Source organism: Acromyrmex echinatior, chromosome 2, assembly GCF_024713525.1.
Source record: "Acromyrmex echinatior isolate Ae372 chromosome 2, ASM2471352v2, whole genome shotgun sequence".
NCBI lineage: Eukaryota > Metazoa > Arthropoda > Insecta > Hymenoptera > Formicidae > Acromyrmex > Acromyrmex echinatior.
Window position 1 is genome coordinate 16,844,399 of NC_141853.1, and position 21,272 is coordinate 16,865,670.

Sequence of the window (21,272 nt, forward strand, 5' to 3'; positions counted from 1 at the left end):
CGTAGAACTTGAAAGAAGCAGAGCACAATCCCACATGCAGATTCTTCTCTTCTAATATGTTACTCGACAGAGAGACTTGATCTGATCGAATTATTGAGGCAGTTATCTTGTATTAAATGCGGTGATAACGCGATTCTTGATTTTGTTAATAAAATCTATTTTACCGTTGAAAGTAAAGGGCGAATTAGAATTCATGTGATTAAATATATCGTCTGGTTTATTTGATTGTTTATCATTAAAATATGTAGTTGCGATATCAAAACATTTTATGTTTGTCAAATGACATGTATTATTGTGTAGAAAAATACATATATAATAAATTTATTAACAATCTTTTTGGTCGCGATTGCTCGCATAAATTAAATAAAGCAAAATAATTTGCATTTGCTATCAGATAATTAATAAGAAACGTTACATAATAATCATTTAATTTTATTATCTATGTTTCACATTGCATCATGATAAAATCGTGTTATTATGTGCATACCGATGTGTTATGTGTAATTTTACATTACAAAGAAATTATGTATATATTTCTATTGTATATTTTCAATTTTATATTGTAATTCTTTTGTAATGTATTATATATAATATAAAATAAATTCTATAAAAAATAATATAAATAATAAAAATGTTAAAAAATGTACAAATGAAACATACAGAAAAGGTAACTTTGATCTATAGTTAAAATATTATTTGTTTAAATTTTAAAAAATGCTTAGACAAAACGCATATCTAAAATTAAAACTTAAAACTTCTTTAAAACATTTTAAGATATTTTAAATTCAGATTTTGACATGTGTGCTGTGCAAGCATTTTGATGTCGTAACAGTAAGCAGACCACAGTTAAAAAATGGTACAATATTCTCTTTCGTTGCTTCTCCATTCTTAAATTTTTGTTTCTTTCTCAATCGCAAAATGGATATGTAAAATAAAAAATTACTTTTCAACGGAAATCACTTAAGTTGTAACAGATAATCAAGGGAATATCGGATTTAACTCTTGTCAAAAACGAATTTCTTCTCTCCTGGATAACTTATTTGTCATCAACAACTCATTTTTCATCCTTTCTCGAAATCTTTATTTCTAATTTAATAAGTTGTATTTATAAATTTCGACAAACCAAGTTTATTCAATGTATAATGAGAAGGATAATTCAGGATTACTTTTGTTACAAGAAATAATAATTATTTTAGAGTAAATTTATTTATTTATCAAATAACATAAACATTTATATGAAATTAAATGATAGTCAATATTTAAAAACCGGTTAATATGATCAAGTTAAGAAGTACGTCATATCCATTATGATTTTTCTGTTTGCTAAGTATGCCTTTAGTTGACTACAATTGTGCTAGACATCAAAACTAATAAATATTTGTGTGATAAAAATCATGTTTATACACATTTAAAAAATGTTTAAATATACAATATACAGATTTAGAAATTTACGTTTTTTTTTTAATGCGGCATATGACGTCCATTATTATTGTGGTATAATTGAAAATTTCCAACATTGAATTTTTACAGTATTATATCTGATATACCGTTACGGGATATTGTTGATAAAATTATTTCGTCATTTAGTATCCAATTTAGAAACATCGTTTCTTTCATAACTTTGATTGAATTTTTTTTCGAGCTATGTGACTTGTTCTATATTTTTTATTTTATCTATTTATGGAAGATACACAATTTTCTTTATAACTCGGCTTTCTGTCAGATTTATTTAAAATCAAATTTAGATATGTAGAATGCCTCGATTGTATGAAATCAGCGCGAGATCACATTGTCTAAAGGTACGTCTATCTATTACAAAATCTTCTGTACTCAAATCCATTCTACCGTATAAAGGTATTACTATCCTAGCGCGTACCAAAAAAATTATAATGTCATTTTATAATATTATTAAATTGAGACTTAAATTGCATATAGTGCGTTTACATTACAATTATAAAATATATAAAACGCGTTGCTACGAAATTAATAAATTAATAAATTCGAAAAAATTATTAAATTTATAAAAGAAGTTACCTTTTTCCCTTTAGATCATCAAGATGACCAGATAAAATTGCAGCTAAAGCAATTGATCCATAATAATCGTAGTAACATTCAAAATTATGTAGATGCATAGATGCAGAATGAATCAACTCTGGAGTTACCGAAATAAACCTGTCGATCACGCAATACGGCATGTTTCTTAAAGGACACGCCATGTACTCTTTCGTAGGAATATTCAATTCTTTAGGTGAATCCGTTTGTTTTTTCACTTCTTGAAATAAATCAAAATTTGTACCTTGAACTTCCTAAGAATTAAGATTATAATTCAAATAATTTATCTAAGTGAATACAATCTTTTTCTTAATATATTAATTAGTGAAACAATAATATATAAATTATATATATAGAAGAGCTATTAACTTACAATAACTGTTATTTTTGAATTGCATCCTTTAATAGCTATTGCAATAGCTGTTGTTAATCCGCAACCTTTAATTGTTGTCGGCAAAAGTACCACATCAATTTGACTTTGTTGCCGCACGATTTCTATGCCTAAGGTGGCTTGACCAATAATCATGTTTGGATGATCGTTCCTATCGTTCGAAGAAATATTAAATAATTCACTCAAGAACTTATTATTAACAAAATGAGTATATCTTTTGTGGCAATAAATATGATGAGAAAGCTATTAATTAATGACCTTCAAATTAACTAATTTTTGAGTGATAAAATTAGAAGCATACAGAAAATAGGTATATAATATTGATGCAAATATTATTTTTTAACGAAAAAGGTATTTTTACTTAATACGAATAGCAAATTCGTATATGGGATGGGATGCACTAATAGTGCATATTAAAGCCATAGCATACTGACTTAATTTAAGTATAAAAATAAAATATAAATATTTTAAATGATAAAAAAACATATATTTTTAATAACATACAATATTTTAAAACAATGTGGTACAGAAGAAGGGCAAAGAGCCAGTAATGTAGCAAAGAATTTTAATTTTAATTAGCATTAAAAATTCATATAAACAATTACAATTGGCAACAAACGTTTCGACTCCAATCGAGTCATTTTCAATGTAGCCGTAATATTTCAACATCGTTCTAAACCAAAAATATGTACATGGTATTACAATACTATCATAATTTTTAATCCCATATTCATCATTCCGTGTAATATACTGCGAGTCATTTTTATCAAAAATCAAAGTATATAAATCGTAAAAAAATTCTTATCAGTAATATCAATAGATGTATTAAGAATCCATAAATAAAAAGAGAGGAAAAAACGCAAGTAAATAGCAGTCCATTTCGTGGTACAATATATTGTTTTTTTTTAGCTATATAAATTATTTGCAAATTTGCAAAAGTAATGAACATCTAACTTTCACGATGTCAGATAACAAAATGCGCATGAAAGTTAGTTACTATATGGAATGATGAATACAGGATTAAAAATTATGATAGTATTGTAATACCATGTACATATTTTTAGTTTAGAACGATGTTGAAATATTACGACTACATTGAAAATGACTCGATTGGAGTCGAAATGTTTGTTGTCAATTGTAATTATTTATATGAATTTTTAATGCTAATTTAAACTAAAGTTCTTTACATTACGGCTCTTTGCCATTCTTTTGTACCACATTGTTTTATACGTACAGAGCCTTACTATTTATTACTATTTATTAATAACATTTTAACATGTATTAAGGATTTCGCAATTAATTTAATCTATTTTTATATTTATATTAAACACATTTTATGTCAACTTAATCAACGCACAATATTTAAAAAATAATTGTTAATTATTTATTACATGTAAAAATATTAATTAAACACTTAAAAAATATTTTTTTAATATTGTATGCTAATTGCGAATTTGGGTACGATGATTTTAACACGCACCAGTAAATTAATGCGTTCAATCAAATTTTCATAAAATTTTGTTAAAGAAGAATACCCATCAAGATAAAATAAGTCTTCCCTCATAGCGATATCTAAAGCGTTATAATGAGCTTCTAGTAAGGTATCACCTCTGACAATCACTCGCGATAATGGATATGTTTGATACATTTTGATTTTTTCTTCTAGCGTTGTTGTCGGCAGCACCACTGTCACCGGTATTTTAAATCGATGTGTATAATGACAGAGAATAAATGCAAAGCTGCCCGATGAGATTGTTACGACACCTTTGCATTTCTGCTCTTTTGATAGGTGTAGCAGACTGTAAACCACACCGCGTGCTTTGATGCTATCGGTAACTTGATAAAGTTCTTTCTTCAGATAAATATTGAAACCCCTTCTGTTGAATATGCGTTCGCTCTAAAGCAATCATATTACATTCGATTAATATTCTTAAAAGATTCTTTATTTATATTTTGCATTGTAAGAGAAAGAGAGGAATATAGGGATTAAATTGAAATTTTTTTGTTCTACAATTTATGTATATAATATACGATAAGATTATTATTTAAAATAGTTTTTAAATTGTAAATTGTTAATTTGCAATAACAATGCAATATAACTAAAAAACGAAATTTTCCAGAAAATGAATTCAAATATTTTGAATTATTAAAATTTTTTAACATTAATTTTGAAATTTTGCAATTTTTATGTAATAACTGATTATAGAGCGTTAAAAGTACATTTTTTCTGATTTATACGTTCCCATTTCTTTTTTACAAGTAGATAAAAAATAACAATTTTTCGATTATATTATCGTTGTAGCAAATATCTATAACATATAATTTATTTTGATTTATCGTTATAATTATATTTTAAGTCTTTTTAATATACAAAATGAAAAAATGTACTTTTTATACTAATTAATAGATCTTATTTTTCAAAATATGTAAATATCATTTATATACACTTGTGTATAAATGATACTTACATATTTTGAAAACTACGGCTCGTATAATTTTGTGATTGTACTTTCAAAGCATCCATAAATTTATAAATATTTCAGATTATTGATGTGTATCAATTTTATTAAAAGTGTTAAGAATTAAACTTTATAATATTATTTATTACCTGGAAGCAAGGTGTTCTCAAAATGTGTCCTTTTAGAAAAGACCTTGCCTGTTCGATTGTGACATATGAAATTTCATATTCTTTTCCAGGCGCTGATTTATTATATCCCTTTTCAATTATGTTCTACAAAAAAAATTAAACTACCTTGCGTATTTATCTTTTCAACATTTCACTGAATGTATACAATATAATATATAGCGTATTGCAATTATTACTTCGGATAATGCAAATAAATCATTAGTATATTAATATCGAATGGAGAAAGAATTATATGTTCTTTAATACAATTAATTTCAAAATATAGGAATTGTATCATATTTATATCTAAATTTTTGGAATGGAATTTCACTCTAAAGAGTAAAAAATTGATCCATTCTTGAAAAAGAGTGGTCCAATTTTCAATCTATGAAAATGGAATTTCACTCGTTAAAGTGAGATTCACTCTAAAAGTTTTAGACAGTACGCGTAAAAGTATAATTATGTACAATCTGCATAGCAACATATAATTGATGAATATTTAGCTTTGAAATTAAGTGACTGTCAAAATCTAAAATTATACCCATGCCAAATTATAGCCTTGCCGTTTCAAGGTGCGGGCCACAGTATAAGAAAACTTCAACACATTAGTCTTTATCGATTGCATTGTTGCCTCCATCGATTGTATTGCTGTTTCCATCGATTGTATTGCTATTTCCGTGGATTCCCTTGCTGATTCCGTCGATTCCCTTGCTGTCTCCGTCGATTGCATTGATGTCTCCATCGATTGCATTGCTGTCTCCGTCGATTGCATTGCTGTCTCCTTCTGTTCCTTCTGCTTTTTTTTCTTTGGCGACATGAACATGTTGAAAATTAAAAAATTGAGAATCACTTGCAATTACGGACAAACCACGCTAATTAAAGGATAATGTCGAACTCGATTTTAATTATCGTCTTTGAATACAAGTCGTTTCTCGCAAAGAATTGATCAACTTGTCGTCAATAATAAATACATGTATCATTCGCTCTTTTCTAAAGTTCTTTTGTTTTCTTTTTCTATAATAAAAGAAGAAATGGAAGGAAAAAAGGAGAGAAAGAGAGAATAGATGTATATGTATTTTGTCTGTATAAACTTTGCAATCAACCAATGACACTCGATAAATAATAAATATTTATATTCCTTTTCCCCTTCTATATCTATATAATCTTCATTTTTAAAATCTTTAAACTTTGATTTTATTTTTTCATATTTTAATTTATTACTGTTAATGAAATTTTACAATATCTGTTTAATTATTGAGAGATGATTTTACTTGTCTCTCCCTCTCTCTTTAAGTTCGAAAAATAACTTTTATTATTCTTTAACGTAGGAATGAAGATAAAAATATTTTTGTAAATATGTAAAATATTATAAATGTCAGCTTTATTGTATATATCGCTTTTTTTCTCAAATTAGTAAAAAAATGTGTCGTAAGAAATCATTATTTTTTGTGTCAATCCCTGATTGCTAACAGCAAAAGTAAAAATTGCCCGATTTATATAATCAAAATATACATATTTTTCAATTTCATATATGTTTCTTTAGAACGCATCAAGTATGTTTAACCTACATATATACACTTTTATTACTAGTTTTTTTGTTCAAGAGATGAAGGAATGCTGAAATTAATAAAAATTATTTTTCTACGTGTACTAATATTTTATTTTTTTATTATATACCACATGCTAAGAGAATACAATACGTATATTTCTTATTAGTTATACATTTTGTGCTATTCGTTCGTACATAGTTATACTAATCATTCAAAGTGGAAAAACATATATATATGTATATATCAGTTAATTTTGGAAAAAAATGTTATATATGGACATACATTATTGTTAAAATGTTTTATATATAACATATTTTTTATAATATGATATATTTTATATATAATTTTATATATTATATTGTATAATCAACAATTTAATGATATAAAGTTTCAATATATTCCCGAATACTAATGATATTCGAATATTTGGTCGGATAGTGAAAAAGTGCCGCATAATACTAGATACTTTTCGAATATTCGGTGCATCCCTATAAAATGTGTCAATTTTTTATATAATTGTATATAATTATATATTATATAATTATGTGTAATTATTGATCTGCTTTCTGTTTCTACATTAGACAGCACTAGAATTCTCTATAGTTAAACAATTTATACATTATAGTTTCACTATAACAGTATAGTTTCACTCACAGTATAATTTCGATAACTCTCAGATATATATATACTTATATATACATACTTATCTCACTTTAAGTTCCAAAGTTCAGCCACAGAAGATATACTTTATATTAACATTTTTTTCTCGATTATATTTCATTTTAAATCTAATTTTAAAACGATTAAAGTAACATCAACATTTATATAAAATTAAATGGTACAGTCAATATTTAAAAACCGGTTGATATGATCAAATTAGAAAAGTACGTCATGTCCACTATGACGTACTTCTCAATTTCTGTTTGCTAAGTATGCCTTTAGTTGACAATTTTGCTAGACATCAAGATTGGTAAATATTTGTGTAATACTAAACAATCATGTTTATACACATTTAAAAAATTTTTAAATATATACAGATCTTAAAATTTTTGTTTGTTTAATGCGGCATACGACGTTCATTATTATTGTGATATAATTAAAAATTTTTAATATTACACCGGATTACATTAAATTTTTTTTAATATTATATCTGATATATCGATACGGGATATTGATGATAAAATTATTTCGTTATTCAGTCTCCAATTTAGAAACATCGTCTTTTTCGTAACTTTGATTGAGTTTTTTTCGAACTGACTTGTTCTATATTTTTGATTTTATCTGTTTATGGTACACAATTTTCTTTATAATTCGACTTTCTGTCAGATTTAAAATCAAATTCGGAGAGGTAGAATGTTTAGATCGTGTGAAATCAGCTCGAGATGATATTGTCTAAAGATACATCTATCTATTGTAAAATCTTCTTCACTCAAATCCATTCTACCGTATAAAGGTATTACTATCCTAGCGCGTACCAAAAAAATCATAATGTCATTTTATATAATATTATTAAATTGAAACTTAAATTGCATATAATACATTACAATTATAAAATATATTAGGTGTTGGAATTAATTCGTAGCGTTTTACAAGTGATGGGAAGTACTTTCATTAATGTATTTTTTAATGCTCATGTGAAATAAATAACATTCTTTCATTAAAAAACGCTACGAATTAATTCCAACACCTAATATAAAACGCGTTGCTACGGAATTAATAAATTAATAAATTCGAAAAAATTATCGAATTTATAAAAGAAGTCACCTTTTTCCCTGTAGATCATCAAGCTGACCAGATAAAATTGCAGCTAAAGCAATTGCTCCATAACAATCGTAGTAACATTCAGACTTGTGTAGATGTATAGATGCAGAATGAATCAACTCTGGAGTTACCGAAATAAACCTGTCGATCACGCAATACGGCATGTTTCTTAAAGGACACACTACGTACTCTTTCGTAGGAATATTCAATTCTTTAAGTGAATCCGTTTGTTTTTTCACTTCTTGAAATAAATCAAAATTTGTACCTTGAACTTCCTAAGAATTAAGATTATACTTCAAATAATTTATCTAAGTGAATACAATCTTTTTCTTAATATACTAATTAGTGAAACAATAATATATAAATTATATATATAGAAGAGTAATATATATAAATTATATATAAATTATATATATATATAATGTAACTTACAATAACTGTTATTTTTGAATTGTATCCTTTAATAGCTATTGCAATAGCTGTTGTTAATCCGCAATTTTTAATTGTCGTCGGCAAAAGTACCACATCAATTTTACTTTGTTGCTGCATAATTTCTATGCCCAAAGTGGCTTGACCAATAATCATGTTTGGATGATCGTTTCTATCGAAGAAATATTAAATATCACTCAAAAACTTATTATTAACGAAAGGATCGAACGAATATCCTTTGCGGCAATATAATGGAACATGATAAGAAAACAATTAATTAATATCCTTCAAATTAATTATTTTTCGAGAGATACAATTAAAAGCATACACAAAATAGTATATAATATTGATGAAAATATGATTTTTTAACAAAAAGGTATTTGCACTTAATACGAATAACGAATTCGATGGGATGCACTAGTAGTGCATATTAAAGCTATTGTACACTGACTTAATCTGGATATAAAAATTAAATACAAATATTTTAAATGATAAAGAACATATATTTTTATTTAATAGAATAACCCAGTAAAAAATTTTTTATGCATGAATATGTATAAATATGTATAAACATACATAAATATTCAAACGTGTATAATTATATATGAAATATGTCCATACATGTTCATACATCCTTCTCTGTCTCTTTCTCTCTTTCTTTTGTAAAATTACTTTTTAGTGTAATAGAAATGATAATAGTAATGTGGAAACATAAAGAATAATTAAAGGAATAATTTTCGCATTGTTATAGAAAAAAACAAGTTTGAAAAAATGTAAAAAAAATTGCTCATACATTATTGCTCATAATTATTATAAGAATTTTATATATTAGGTGTTGGAATTAATTCGTAGCGTTTTACAAGTGATGGGAAGTACTTTCATTAATGTATTTTTTAATGCTCATGTGAAATAAATAACATTCTTTCATTAAAAACGCTACGAATTAATTCCAACACCTAATATAATTATACGTAAGTAATTTTTTACATTTCTTCAAACATAATTTTTTTTAAAACAAATAGTGCGAAAATTACCTTTTTAATTATTTTTAATGTTTTTACATTACTATTGTTATTTCTTATACTAAAAAGTAATTTTACAAAAGAAAAATATATACACGTATAAACATATTCCATATATAATTATATATGTATGTTTATGAATATTTCATAATTTGCAATGAATGCGTCCAATCGAATTTTTTATAAGATTTTGTTAAAGGAGAATACCCGTCAAGATAAAACAAGTCTTCTCTCATGGCGATATCTAAAGCAGCACGATGAGCTTCTAGTAAATTATTACCCCTGACAAGCACTCGTGCTAATAGATACCCTTGACACATCTCGATTTTTTCTTTTGCCGTTGTTGACGGCATCACCACCGTCACCGGTATTTCATTATGATGTGCATAATGACAGATAGTAAATGCAAAGCTGCCTGATGAGATTGTTACGACACCTTTGCATTTCTGCTCTTCTGATAGGTGTAACAAACTGTAAATCACGCCGCGTGCTTTGATGCTATCGGTAAATTGATAAAGTTCTTTCTTCAGATAAATATTGAAACCCCTTTTGTTGAGTATGCGTTCGCTCTAAAGCAATCATATTACATTCGATTAATATTCTTAAAAGATTCTTTATTTATATTTTGCATTGCAAGAGAAAAAGAGAGGAATATAGAGATCAAATTGAAATTTTTTTGTTCTACAATTTATGTGTATAATGTACGATAAGATTATTATTTAAAATAGTTTTTAAATTGTAAATTGTTCATTTGCAATAACAATATGCAATATAACTAAAAAACGAAATTTTCCAGAAAATGAATTCAAATATTTTGAATTATTAAAATTTTTAACATTAATTTTGAAATTTTGCAATTTTTATGTAATAACTGATTATAGAGCGTTAAAAGTACATTTTTTCTTATTTATACGTTCCCATTTCTTTTTTACAAGCAGATAAAAAATAACAATTTTTCAGTTATGTTATCGTTGTAGCAAATATCTATAATATATAATTTATTTTGAATTATAGTTATAATTATATTTTAAATCTTTTTAATATATAAAATGAGAAAATATACTTTTTATACTAATTAATAGATCTTATTTTTGTATACACTCGCGTATAGATACTTATAAATTTTGCGAAATATGGATTGCACTTTTTTGTGAGAAATACGGATTGTACATTGCACTTTTGTAATTGTACTTTTAAAGCAATCATAGCGAAATATTTATAAATATCTCAGATTATTGATTTGTACTAATTTTATTAAAAGTGCTAAGAAATTTACACTTTAAAATGTTATTTATTACCTGGAAGCAAGGTGTTTTCAAAATACGTCTGTTTAGGAAAGACGCCGCCTGTTTGATTGTGACATATGAAATTTCATATTCTCTTCCGGGCGCTGATTTATTATATCCCTTTTCAATTACTTTCTACAAAAAAAAATTAAACTACCTTGCGTATCTTTTCCACATTTCACTGAATGTACACAATATAATATATAGCGTATTGCAATTATTACTTCGGATAATGCAAATAAATCATTAGTGTATTAATATCGAATAGAGAAAGAGTTATATGTTCTTTAATACAATTAATTTCAAAATATAGGAATTGTATCATATTCTCTAATTTTTAGAATGGAATTTTACTCTAAAAAGTGAAAATTGATCTATTCTTGAAAAAGAGTGGCTCAATTTTCAATCTATGAAAATGGAATTTCACTCGTTAAAGTGAAATTCACTCTAAAAGTTTTAGACAGTACGCGTAAAAGTATAATTATGTACAATCTGCATAGCAATATATAATTGATGAATATTTAGCTTTGAAATTAAGTGACTGTCAAATCTAAAATTATACCCATGCGCAATTATAGCCTTGCCGTTTCAAGGTGCGGGCCACAGTATAAGAAAACCTCCACACATTCGATGTCATAGTCTCCATCGATTGCATTGCTGTCTCCATCGATTGCATTGCTGTTTCCATCGATTGCATTACTGTCTCCTTCTGTTTCTTCTGCTTTTTTTTCTTTGGCGACATGAACATGTTTAAAATTAAAAAATTGTACGAGAATCACTTGCAATTACAAATGCTAATTAGAGGGTAATGTCGAACTCGATTTTAATTATCATCTTTGAATACAAGTCGTTTCTCGCAAAGAACTGTCGTCAATAATAAATACATATATCATTCGTTCTTTTCTGAAACTTTGTTTTCTTTTTCTGTAATAATAGAAGAAAAGGAAGGGAAAAGGGGGAGAAATAGAGAATAGATATGTATGTGTATTTTGTTTTTATAAACTTTGTAATCAACTAATGACACTCGATAAATAATGAATATTTGTCTTTATTTTTCCCTTATATATCTATATAATCCTCATCTTTTAAATCTTTAAACTTTGATCTTATTTTTTCATATTTTAATTTATTACATGTTAATGAAATTTTACAATATTTGTTTAATTATTGATGAGAGATGATTTTACTTATCTTTCCTTCTCTGTTTAAGTTCAAAAAATAATTTTCATTATTCTTTAACATATAGGAATGAAGACAAAAGTAGTTTTGCAAATATAAAAAATATCGTAAATATCAGCTTTATTATAAATATGATTTTTTTTCTCTACATAGTTCAACATACACGTTTTGTGCACATAAAAAGAAGTTCCTAATAAATTCCATCTACAACACAAGCACGTCTATTTCTCAGGCATTTTTCTGTTGTTATCATTCAGATTCGACTATTATCATTTGAGAAATGCCGTTTCGGTAGTAGCTCTGGCAGTAGTCTCTCGGGAGCGCTGTTGGTCGTGAAGGCCTCCGGAAGTGGCGTGCGTATTGCCGCGGTGGATAACTGGCTGCACTGGCACCGGAGAGGTGGTTTTACGTCAAGGTGGGTCGGTCACCTGGAGATAACTGTAAAATGTCATCGGCGAATGTGTGTCAGGCATGGACTTGACGGCGCGCACGACAGTGACACCCGTTCACTGGCTGGCTCGCGATCGTTCTGTCAATTATGCTGCCGCGTTTTTGAGATAAAGGAGAACAGCCGCGTCGCACATTCAAGGAGCTGACCCGACGAGGCGCACGAGGAAGTATGTAAGGAGTCGATACCCGGACTCGAGGTCTCGAATTCATCGGTGTGCGCATAACTTTTTGTCGCTCGCTTCTACGCTTTCCTCCCGTCACTCTCTCTCTCTCTCTCTCTCTCTCTCTTTCTTTCTTTCTTTCTTTCTTTCTTTCTTTCTCTCCCTCCGCTTTTTCCTCGCTTCGCGAGAATTCGCACAGAACGCACCGGGCGTGTTGCATAGGTCGATTACGAAATTTCTTGGAAATTTCTACGCCGGATAAGCTACATTATAGAAGATACTTTGACGTAAGGAGATTATCGTGTCTCTCGTTGAGAGATGCTTCACGCATGTCATTCGGAGCGATGAATGATTCACTTGCATGGGAAAAAAATCAGCCAGCGTGGAAATCGTGAATAAGAGGCTCCTTAGCCAATGACTCTTTGACATTACGACAGAGAGAGAGAGAGAAGAGATAATGAGTGATTTAATTATTTTTACACAAATGACTATAATACACTGAATACATTTGTTTAGTTATTTTTATAATCCTCTCGTAATTAATTTATTTTTTCATTATTCCGGATATTTGTTTATATCTGATATATATCTGGCTCTTTTTTTTATCTTGGTGTTCTAAAAATATAAATTATCCTTATTCACTGTTTCTCTTATAATTTTTAAATATATATTATAAATTATAAATTTTCTACTGTATATAAAGAGAAGAAATAAATCTTAATTAATTTTAATAAAACAAGAACTTTTCATACAATACAGATTATTCCAGCAACATTTGCAGCAACATTGTAACATTCCAAAAATATTACATCAACATTGCAATGTTCCAATATATAACACTGCAAATGTTGCTACAAACTTCTATATTATATGGTCAGAAAGTTAAAATATTACTAATTTTTAGATGTTACAGTTTTAATCTATGTATTTACGAGTTCGTGTATACATTACAGGAAAAAATTTGCATCATGGAGGGGGCAGAAGTTACATTTTTATTCCAGTTTGGTCTGATACGTGACACAGTCACGGTCGACAGCAGCACGCTTACTCTTAAGGCCCTGAAAGATCTCGCCTGTGATTTTATAAACACCAAGTGTCCGGAGCACGGATTGAATCATCTATTTGAGAGATTAATTTTATTCAAGCACGATTACAATTCCACAAATGTTTTGCAGTTGGTTACAAACGCTACGGAAGTAGTTGACGAGACACTAGTAGAAATCGTGTTGACTGGTAAGAAAAGCTTTGTTGCAGCATTCAAATTTTGATTTCTTATATAATAAGATATGTATAGTTATAAAAAAAAATTGTTTGACATTTTAGCACAAGTGCCAAGCGAATACGTTCCCATTCGACCTCATACCTTAGCAGTACATTCCTACAAAGTACCAACATTTTGCGATTTTTGTGGTGAAATGCTATTTGGGCTTGTTCGACAAGGTCTCAAGTGTGAAGGTAAATTTATGATAAATATTTTATAATTTTTTAAAATCAAATATGTATATTTTTTTATCCATTCTTTTTATCATTTAACAGTAATAAAATGCTTGTTTAATTTTTTAGGTTGTGGTATGAACTATCACAAAAGATGCGTCATTAAAGTACCGAACAACTGTTCACAAGATGCAAGTCAAAGACGGCGTAGTTCAGCCATGCTGAATGTTCCAAGATCGCCAAGTCAAGGTTCCACTAGCAGCCTGACAAGCAATACCGATGATAATCACAGTTCAAATAGTACACTTAACACAAGCCAAAATAATAGTACATTGGTATGAGCGAAAGTATATAAATTGATTTTAATTTAATGTATATACATTGGAAACAAATAAATACGGCTTGATATTTTTCTTATTCTTTTTTATTTGTGAAATTCTTTGTGTGTCTGAATAAAATGTATACTATCTTGTAGGCAATACCAAGTATAATGGCACCAAAACAGTCCTCTTCGCCAATATTAGGAGGACGACCCGTTTGGGTGGAGCGAGAGCTCGCAACGCGAATAAAAATTCCGCACACATTTGTAGTACACACATATACACGCCCAACTGTATGTGGGTACTGTAAAAAATTGCTAAAGGGTATATTTAAACAAGGCCTTCAATGTAAAGATTGTAAATACAATACGCACAAAAAATGTATGGATAAAATACCAAAAGACTGTACCGGAGAAAATCCACGAGATAATATAGGTAGAATACTTTGTATATAAATTCAGACGATTTGTTTTTTATTCGTACATATGTATTAGGTGTTGGAATTAATTCGTAGCGTTTTTTAATGAAAGAATGTTATTTATTTCACATGAGCATTAAAAAATACATTAATGAAAGTACTTCCCATCACTTGTAAAACGCTACGAATTAATTCCAACACCTAATAATAAATTAAAAATGCTTCCCTAGGCGAATACACAGATAGTGGTGTTGGCAGTGAATTAGAAACCAAATGTGATATTAGAAATGAGGAAGCTGATGCTGACAGTGACACAGAATCGTCGCCTCCAACACAAGATACATCATTCATAAATAATGAAAATAAAATACCCAATTATTATTCAGTAAGTTATTTATTCTCTTTCCAATGAATGGTTTTGGAATTATGAAAATGAAGATGTAATTTTTAAAAAAAGTTTTACAACATTGAAATTATGTGATTACAGGATCATGCACGATATAACGAGGACATTGCTTATGATGAAAGTCAAAAATCACGACGGTCGAGGTAAGTTTCTATACTATAACAATTTTATTTAAAATTTATATTTGTTATTTTTCTAATATTATGCTTTCTTTTTTTTTCATTAAAAAAGCTGTAATTCTACACCAAGTAACAACATTCCATTAATGCGAATAGTACAAAGTGTGAAACATACTAAGAAACGTGGGTCTAAGGTATTAAAAGAAGGTTGGATGGTACATTTCACAAATCGCGATCCAGTCGTGAGTATTCATAGAAACACTGGAAATTATATAAGTATTTTAATATTTTCTGCTATCATTTAAGTTATTAATTACTGTGAATATAAATGTATAGACTTAAATGAAATTATTTATCAATCTTTTCAGAAAAAAAAACATTATTGGCGGCTTGACACAAAAGCTATAACACTATTCCAAAGCGAGAATGGTTCTAAATATTACAAAGAGATACCATTAGCTGAAATTTCAGCAATTGAAACTGCTAAAACACCTTGTTCATGTGCGTTTTTGTTTGTAATGAATTAGAAGTTATTTCTAATATTAGTTATTATCAGTTTTAAGTGCATTTTTTTCTTCCCCTCTTTTTTAAGATTTTACGTGTCAGATCCAACAAGCTTTTCTGAGTTGAACTTTTTTACACACTTTGCGTACTTTATATTGTAGATATAATGCATTGCTTTGAGCTAAAAACTGCCAATGCCGATTACTATGTCGGGGAGGATCCATCATACGGAGATAATTGCGGCCAAGTCTCTCCTCCCGAAAGTGGTATCGGAGCTCACATAGCTAGATCGTGGGAAACTACTATTAGACAAGCACTTATGCCTGTAACTGTGTCGACTAGTATGTATATTTAGTTTGCTATCGTGACACTGTGCAAAATAATAACACGAGATATTTTTTACGCCTTTTATTAGTTTATATTTTATATTTTTTAAATTATTTAATATAGTATTTTGTATTAAAATATCATTTTTATTTCTTAGAGATAAATGGTACAGAAAGCATTGTGTGTGTTGAAACGAATTATTGAAATGAATGTGTTTGTGTGTTATAGATCAAGAAGAACCTGAAATTACTGAACCTGAGGAAAACGTTACCGATATGTCACAACTATATCAGATCTTCCCAGATGAAGTTTTAGGATCCGGACAATTCGGCATAGTTTACGGAGGTGTTCATCGCAAGAGTGGTCGCGCGGTGGCCATAAAAGTCATCGATAAATTACGTTTTCCTACCAAGCAAGAAGCCCAACTGAAAAATGAAGTAGCGATCTTGCAAAATCTGTCGCATAGTGGAGTGGTGAATTTGGAACGTATGTTTGAAACAACAGAGCGGATATTCGTAGTGATGGAGAAGCTGAAGGGCGATATGTTGGAAATGATTTTGAGCTCTGAAAAAGGACGACTCAGCGAACGAATAACCAAATTCCTCGTGACGCAAATTCTAGTTGCATTGAAACATCTTCACAGCAAGAACATCGTGCACTGCGATCTGAAGCCAGAGAACGTGTTACTGAGCAGCGACACGGATTTCACTCAGGTGAAATTATGCGACTTTGGATTCGCGCGGATAATTGGCGAGAAAAGTTTTCGGAGAAGTGTCGTTGGCACGCCGGCATATCTAGCACCGGAAGTTTTGCGAAATAAAGGCTATAATCGTTCCTTAGATATGTGGAGTGTTGGCGTAATTATATACGTATCATTAAGCGGCACCTTCCCCTTTAATGAAGAAGAGGACATCAATGAACAAATTCAGAATGCTGCCTTTATGTATCCGCCAACTCCGTGGAAGGAAATTTCAAGCGATGGTGATTAACACTTCTATTATTTCTCTGCAAATTACTTTTATGATATAATATTAGCATGTAAAAAATCACGTTTTTTTTTCTCAATAGTATGAACCTATATATTATTTCCTTGTCTTTCAGCTATTGATTTAATCAATAATCTTCTGCAAGTTAAGCAGAGGAAGAGATATACCGTAGATAGAAGCTTGCAACACGTGTGGTTACAAGTAAGCATTATTTTTATATCTCAATTGATTATCTTTGTTTTATTGATTGCGTGATTATTATTAAAAAATTCTTTTTTCTAAGGATTATCAAACGTGGTGTGACTTGAGAAAATTGGAGCAGAAAGTTGGCTATCGCTATTTGACTCACGAAAGTGACGACGCACGTTGGATGGCGTACAGTAATCACGAGACATGACAGAACTGTTCGCCTGTTTTGAACATCGAGGCATTACCGACTTCCTTGTCACTGCACAAAGGCTGGGCTCGATATGCTCGAGCCACTCTACGACGGTTTATTCGTGCCTGACTCAGTAAAAGTACGTGAAAACTAGTACAATTTTGTCTTTCGGGCGATATCCCGAATATGTTATTCTCCGTTTTAGAATAGAATTGGCATTGACATTCTGAATTTGCATTTCGGGATACTGCTATTCCAAAATACTTATTAACATTATTAAACATTCTGAAAACTTCCATAACGTTAACATTCCCACAAAGTGGTCCTAGCACAAAAGATTTTGATTCGCGATATGTAATAATAAATAAAAATAATAAGCGAAAAATGATCTACAGACATCTAATGTTTGTTAAATATGTAGAAATACCACGTTTGTGTTTAGTAGGTTTTTAATCAATTCCATTTTAAATACTACTTTAAATGTTATTTGTAGAGAATGTCTCTATGTAAGCTACTTAAACTACGTTATAACAATGTAGACATTTTTATTACTTTAATTTTACATTTATATTTAGGATAATGTTATAAAACATTTTAGATATTTTATAAATTTATTATTAATTTTTATCAACTCTTTTTGGGGTAACTTTATATTTTATTGGTATAATTTACTTTTTAATGCATAATAATAATTTTAAATTTATTCCTATGTATTAACATAAAACTTGTAATTTGCCATGATATACGTAGCTGAAAACTTTAGTTGCATTTATAGTTGCAAATTAAGTGAATATAACTTACCCATGCAATAAAATGCTGTTTTCGCATAAATTGTTTTAAATTAGTTTATTTTTATATTTTTACAAGTAAATTAATATATTTTTTATTTTAAATTAAAATTATGAAATTATTAATAGTTATTATATAATTAATGAAATTTAATATAGTTTAATAATTATATGATTAATTTAGTATTATAAATTATTTAAACATTTATGAAGGAAAAGCTGGATTTTTGAATCTCGATCAATTTTTAAAAGTTTTATGTATGGGTATAGATACAATCACTAATATATATCTTATATTGCAGAATACTGCAATATAAATTGAATATCGATCGAAAGAAATATAAAAGTTGATGAAGTAATATATTACGATAATTTAAATGTTTTTATGTCTGTTAACAGCTTTTAATCTTTACAAATTATATAATAATTTGGATCTGTTTTAAATATTGAATATGAAAAAAAGATCATTAGCAATTCTTAAAGATTTTTTTCAAAATTAAGACTTGCGTACATGTTAAAAATTATGACATTAATTCCAAGAAATAGATGTTTTTTATATTAAAAAAAATATAATCATGTTATTAAGTTAAAGTATATGTTAATACATATTAATTTTTAAAGTATAGTAAGAAGCACAAAATGGTGATATGTATATCTCAATTTTTGTTAGCAACAATTGGCGAATCTCTATGTTAATTTGGTTATTTATAATCCAAGCTTTGCAGCTTTAAATATATATATATATATATATATATATATATATATATATATCGTTTTTTCATTGCGATAATATTAGAATGTCATTGAATGAAATTGATATATTTAAATGCGGTGGTTACGTATTCTCTTTATAAAATTTGCTTATCAATGATATAAAACAATGATTATGTCAGTAGTCAATACGAGAGAAATTGACTTAGATTAACAAGCTAGAAATGAATATTACATGCGAAAGAACTTATTAAAATTATTAAGATGGTGCAAGAAAAATTTATCATATTCATTAAATAAACTTGAAAATGAAATTGCATAAACTCGAAGCTATTTTTATTAATTCCAATATAAGTATATTATTCTCTAGTTAGAAAAAAAACATTTGTAAAGAATTTAGATCCATTTGTCTATTTAACTCAAAATTTAATACAAAAAATTTAATAAAAAATTTAATGTAGAAAAAAACGACGAAGCTTTTGCACTAGCCTAATAATTGATTTATTCATATGAATCTATTTAAAATATTTCGTAGATAGCTGAGATAAAGTGCAATCTTTCCGGAGGAAATATTTCTATATTTAATAATTATGTAAAGAGAATATATTCGATTTCGAATAGTTGAGTATGTATTGGATCATAAATTGGCAAATACCCTTAAAAACGCGGCCTATACCTTTAATAATCTTTATAAGTAGTGTAGAAAATCGTTTCTCATTTTATATCGTATAATGCAATAGTGCGATTTTTACGTTCCTTAAGAACAGAGTAAATATTATACATCCAATGAGGATCACAATGCGAAATGACGATAAAAACATAAAGAGATAATCGATATACCTGTAATATAAGAGATATATAAGCGCGTGCGTCAATAGGCGCGTTAATTGTTATATTTTATAATAACTTTTAAAAAGTTTATCGTAACTTTACTCGTAGAATATCGTAGATCAATGTCTTATGCGCATATTGTACGCACTTATACTTAAGAAGAGTCTACTTACGCTATGCAAATATAATCTCTTAAGTCGTGCGTATGCGAGCAACCTCGTACTCATGGAAAACGCATTTATAATACTCGATGCATTTAATGCCAGGCATTTAAATGTTCTTCCCGCATAAGAGGAAGGAAAATACTCCAATGTGTGTAGGAACAAATGCTATAATTGTAATCTCTTATACTTACCATCGCGCTAATTTTATGCTTCTATGCATTTGTGGTTGGAAAGCAAGATATATCGTATATAATAAATAAGCAACATATAATAAAAAGGGTTTTATTAACTCTCATGTAATTGCACGCAAATTCGACTTACAATTCCATACTTTAAAAGAACTTAGTATTTTCTGAACCAAGAAAGCGATGTATCGTGCAGTTAGATAATGCGTATGTTACCTAATCTGATATCCTGAAATCTAAAAAAAAAACATTACCGCCAAACGTCTTGAACAATATGTACAATAGATTACCGGCTTATGTACTTAGTGCCAGATGAAAGTCTCAATTTATATGTTCTTTTGTGGTAATAATAATAAAAAATAATCAAGCGGCAGCCTGTTCATATTCATGTATGAGCACGTTTCTCTTCGTAACGTGTTAGATTGAACGGAGGAGAAGATGGCTTTTCAGTGCCACGTGTGAGTTTTGATATTAAATTAATTTGTATATCGCTCTAAGCCTTCTATCCGAAAACCAATAAACGGAATCTGCCTTACTCATCCAGAAAGTGATATACTGTTACATTATTTATTCCCCGCGAATGTGTTCCTAAAATCTTTCTTGGAAAATCACGTTTCCATCAATGTTATGAGAGAAAAACAAATCATGACAAATTGAATTAGCATTATGCGAGATAAATTATAGAAAAAAAAGAGACATAAGGAAGTGGCCTTTTCTGTAACAACCGTTTCCGACGCGTGATCATCATCAGCCGTTTCGTTCTCTTTAATCCTAACAGAACATCTGCTGGAAA

At 28.6% G+C, this 21,272-nt stretch overlaps 3 protein-coding genes across 4 annotated transcripts; 1 reads left to right on the plus strand and 2 right to left on the minus strand.

Annotated features, from left to right (window-relative positions):
- Positions 1 to 1,230: 1,230 nt before the first annotated feature.
- LOC105151647 (uncharacterized) lies at positions 1,231 to 6,107 on the minus strand. Its single transcript, XM_011065477.2, has 6 exons — positions 5,611 to 6,107; positions 5,052 to 5,174; positions 3,979 to 4,340; positions 2,426 to 2,594; positions 2,035 to 2,306; positions 1,231 to 1,865 (listed from the first exon to the last, which is right to left on the minus strand). The coding sequence occupies exons 1-6, from the start codon at positions 5,890 to 5,892 to the stop codon at positions 1,742 to 1,744; spliced, it is 1,332 nt and encodes a 443-aa protein (XP_011063779.1). The 5' UTR covers positions 5,893 to 6,107; the 3' UTR covers positions 1,231 to 1,741.
- Positions 6,108 to 6,386: 279 nt separating this feature from the next.
- Positions 6,387 to 12,675, minus strand: LOC105151649 (uncharacterized). The gene is made up of 6 exons (XM_011065479.2): positions 11,680 to 12,675; positions 11,130 to 11,252; positions 10,039 to 10,400; positions 8,813 to 8,981; positions 8,384 to 8,655; positions 6,387 to 8,083 (listed from the first exon to the last, which is right to left on the minus strand). The coding sequence occupies exons 1-6, from the start codon at positions 11,863 to 11,865 to the stop codon at positions 7,954 to 7,956; spliced, it is 1,242 nt and encodes a 413-aa protein (XP_011063781.2). The 5' UTR covers positions 11,866 to 12,675; the 3' UTR covers positions 6,387 to 7,953.
- On the plus strand, positions 12,661 to 21,030 carry PKD (serine/threonine-protein kinase D3). 2 transcript variants are annotated; one of them, XM_011065450.2, is made up of 13 exons: positions 12,661 to 12,913; positions 13,861 to 14,140; positions 14,231 to 14,362; positions 14,471 to 14,676; positions 14,817 to 15,096; positions 15,310 to 15,464; positions 15,567 to 15,628; positions 15,717 to 15,846; positions 15,973 to 16,105; positions 16,270 to 16,449; positions 16,664 to 17,416; positions 17,537 to 17,622; positions 17,705 to 21,030. In XM_011065450.2, exons 2-13 carry the CDS (start codon positions 13,876 to 13,878, stop codon positions 17,816 to 17,818), a joined length of 2,496 nt encoding a protein of 831 aa, XP_011063752.1. In that variant the 5' UTR covers positions 12,661 to 12,913; positions 13,861 to 13,875; the 3' UTR covers positions 17,819 to 21,030. The 2 variants fall into 2 exon arrangements, with proteins under 2 accessions (XP_011063752.1, XP_087259708.1); XM_087403582.1 differs by lacking the exon at positions 12,661 to 12,913 and adding an exon at positions 12,973 to 13,194.
- The last annotated feature ends 242 nt before the right edge of the window (positions 21,031 to 21,272 follow it).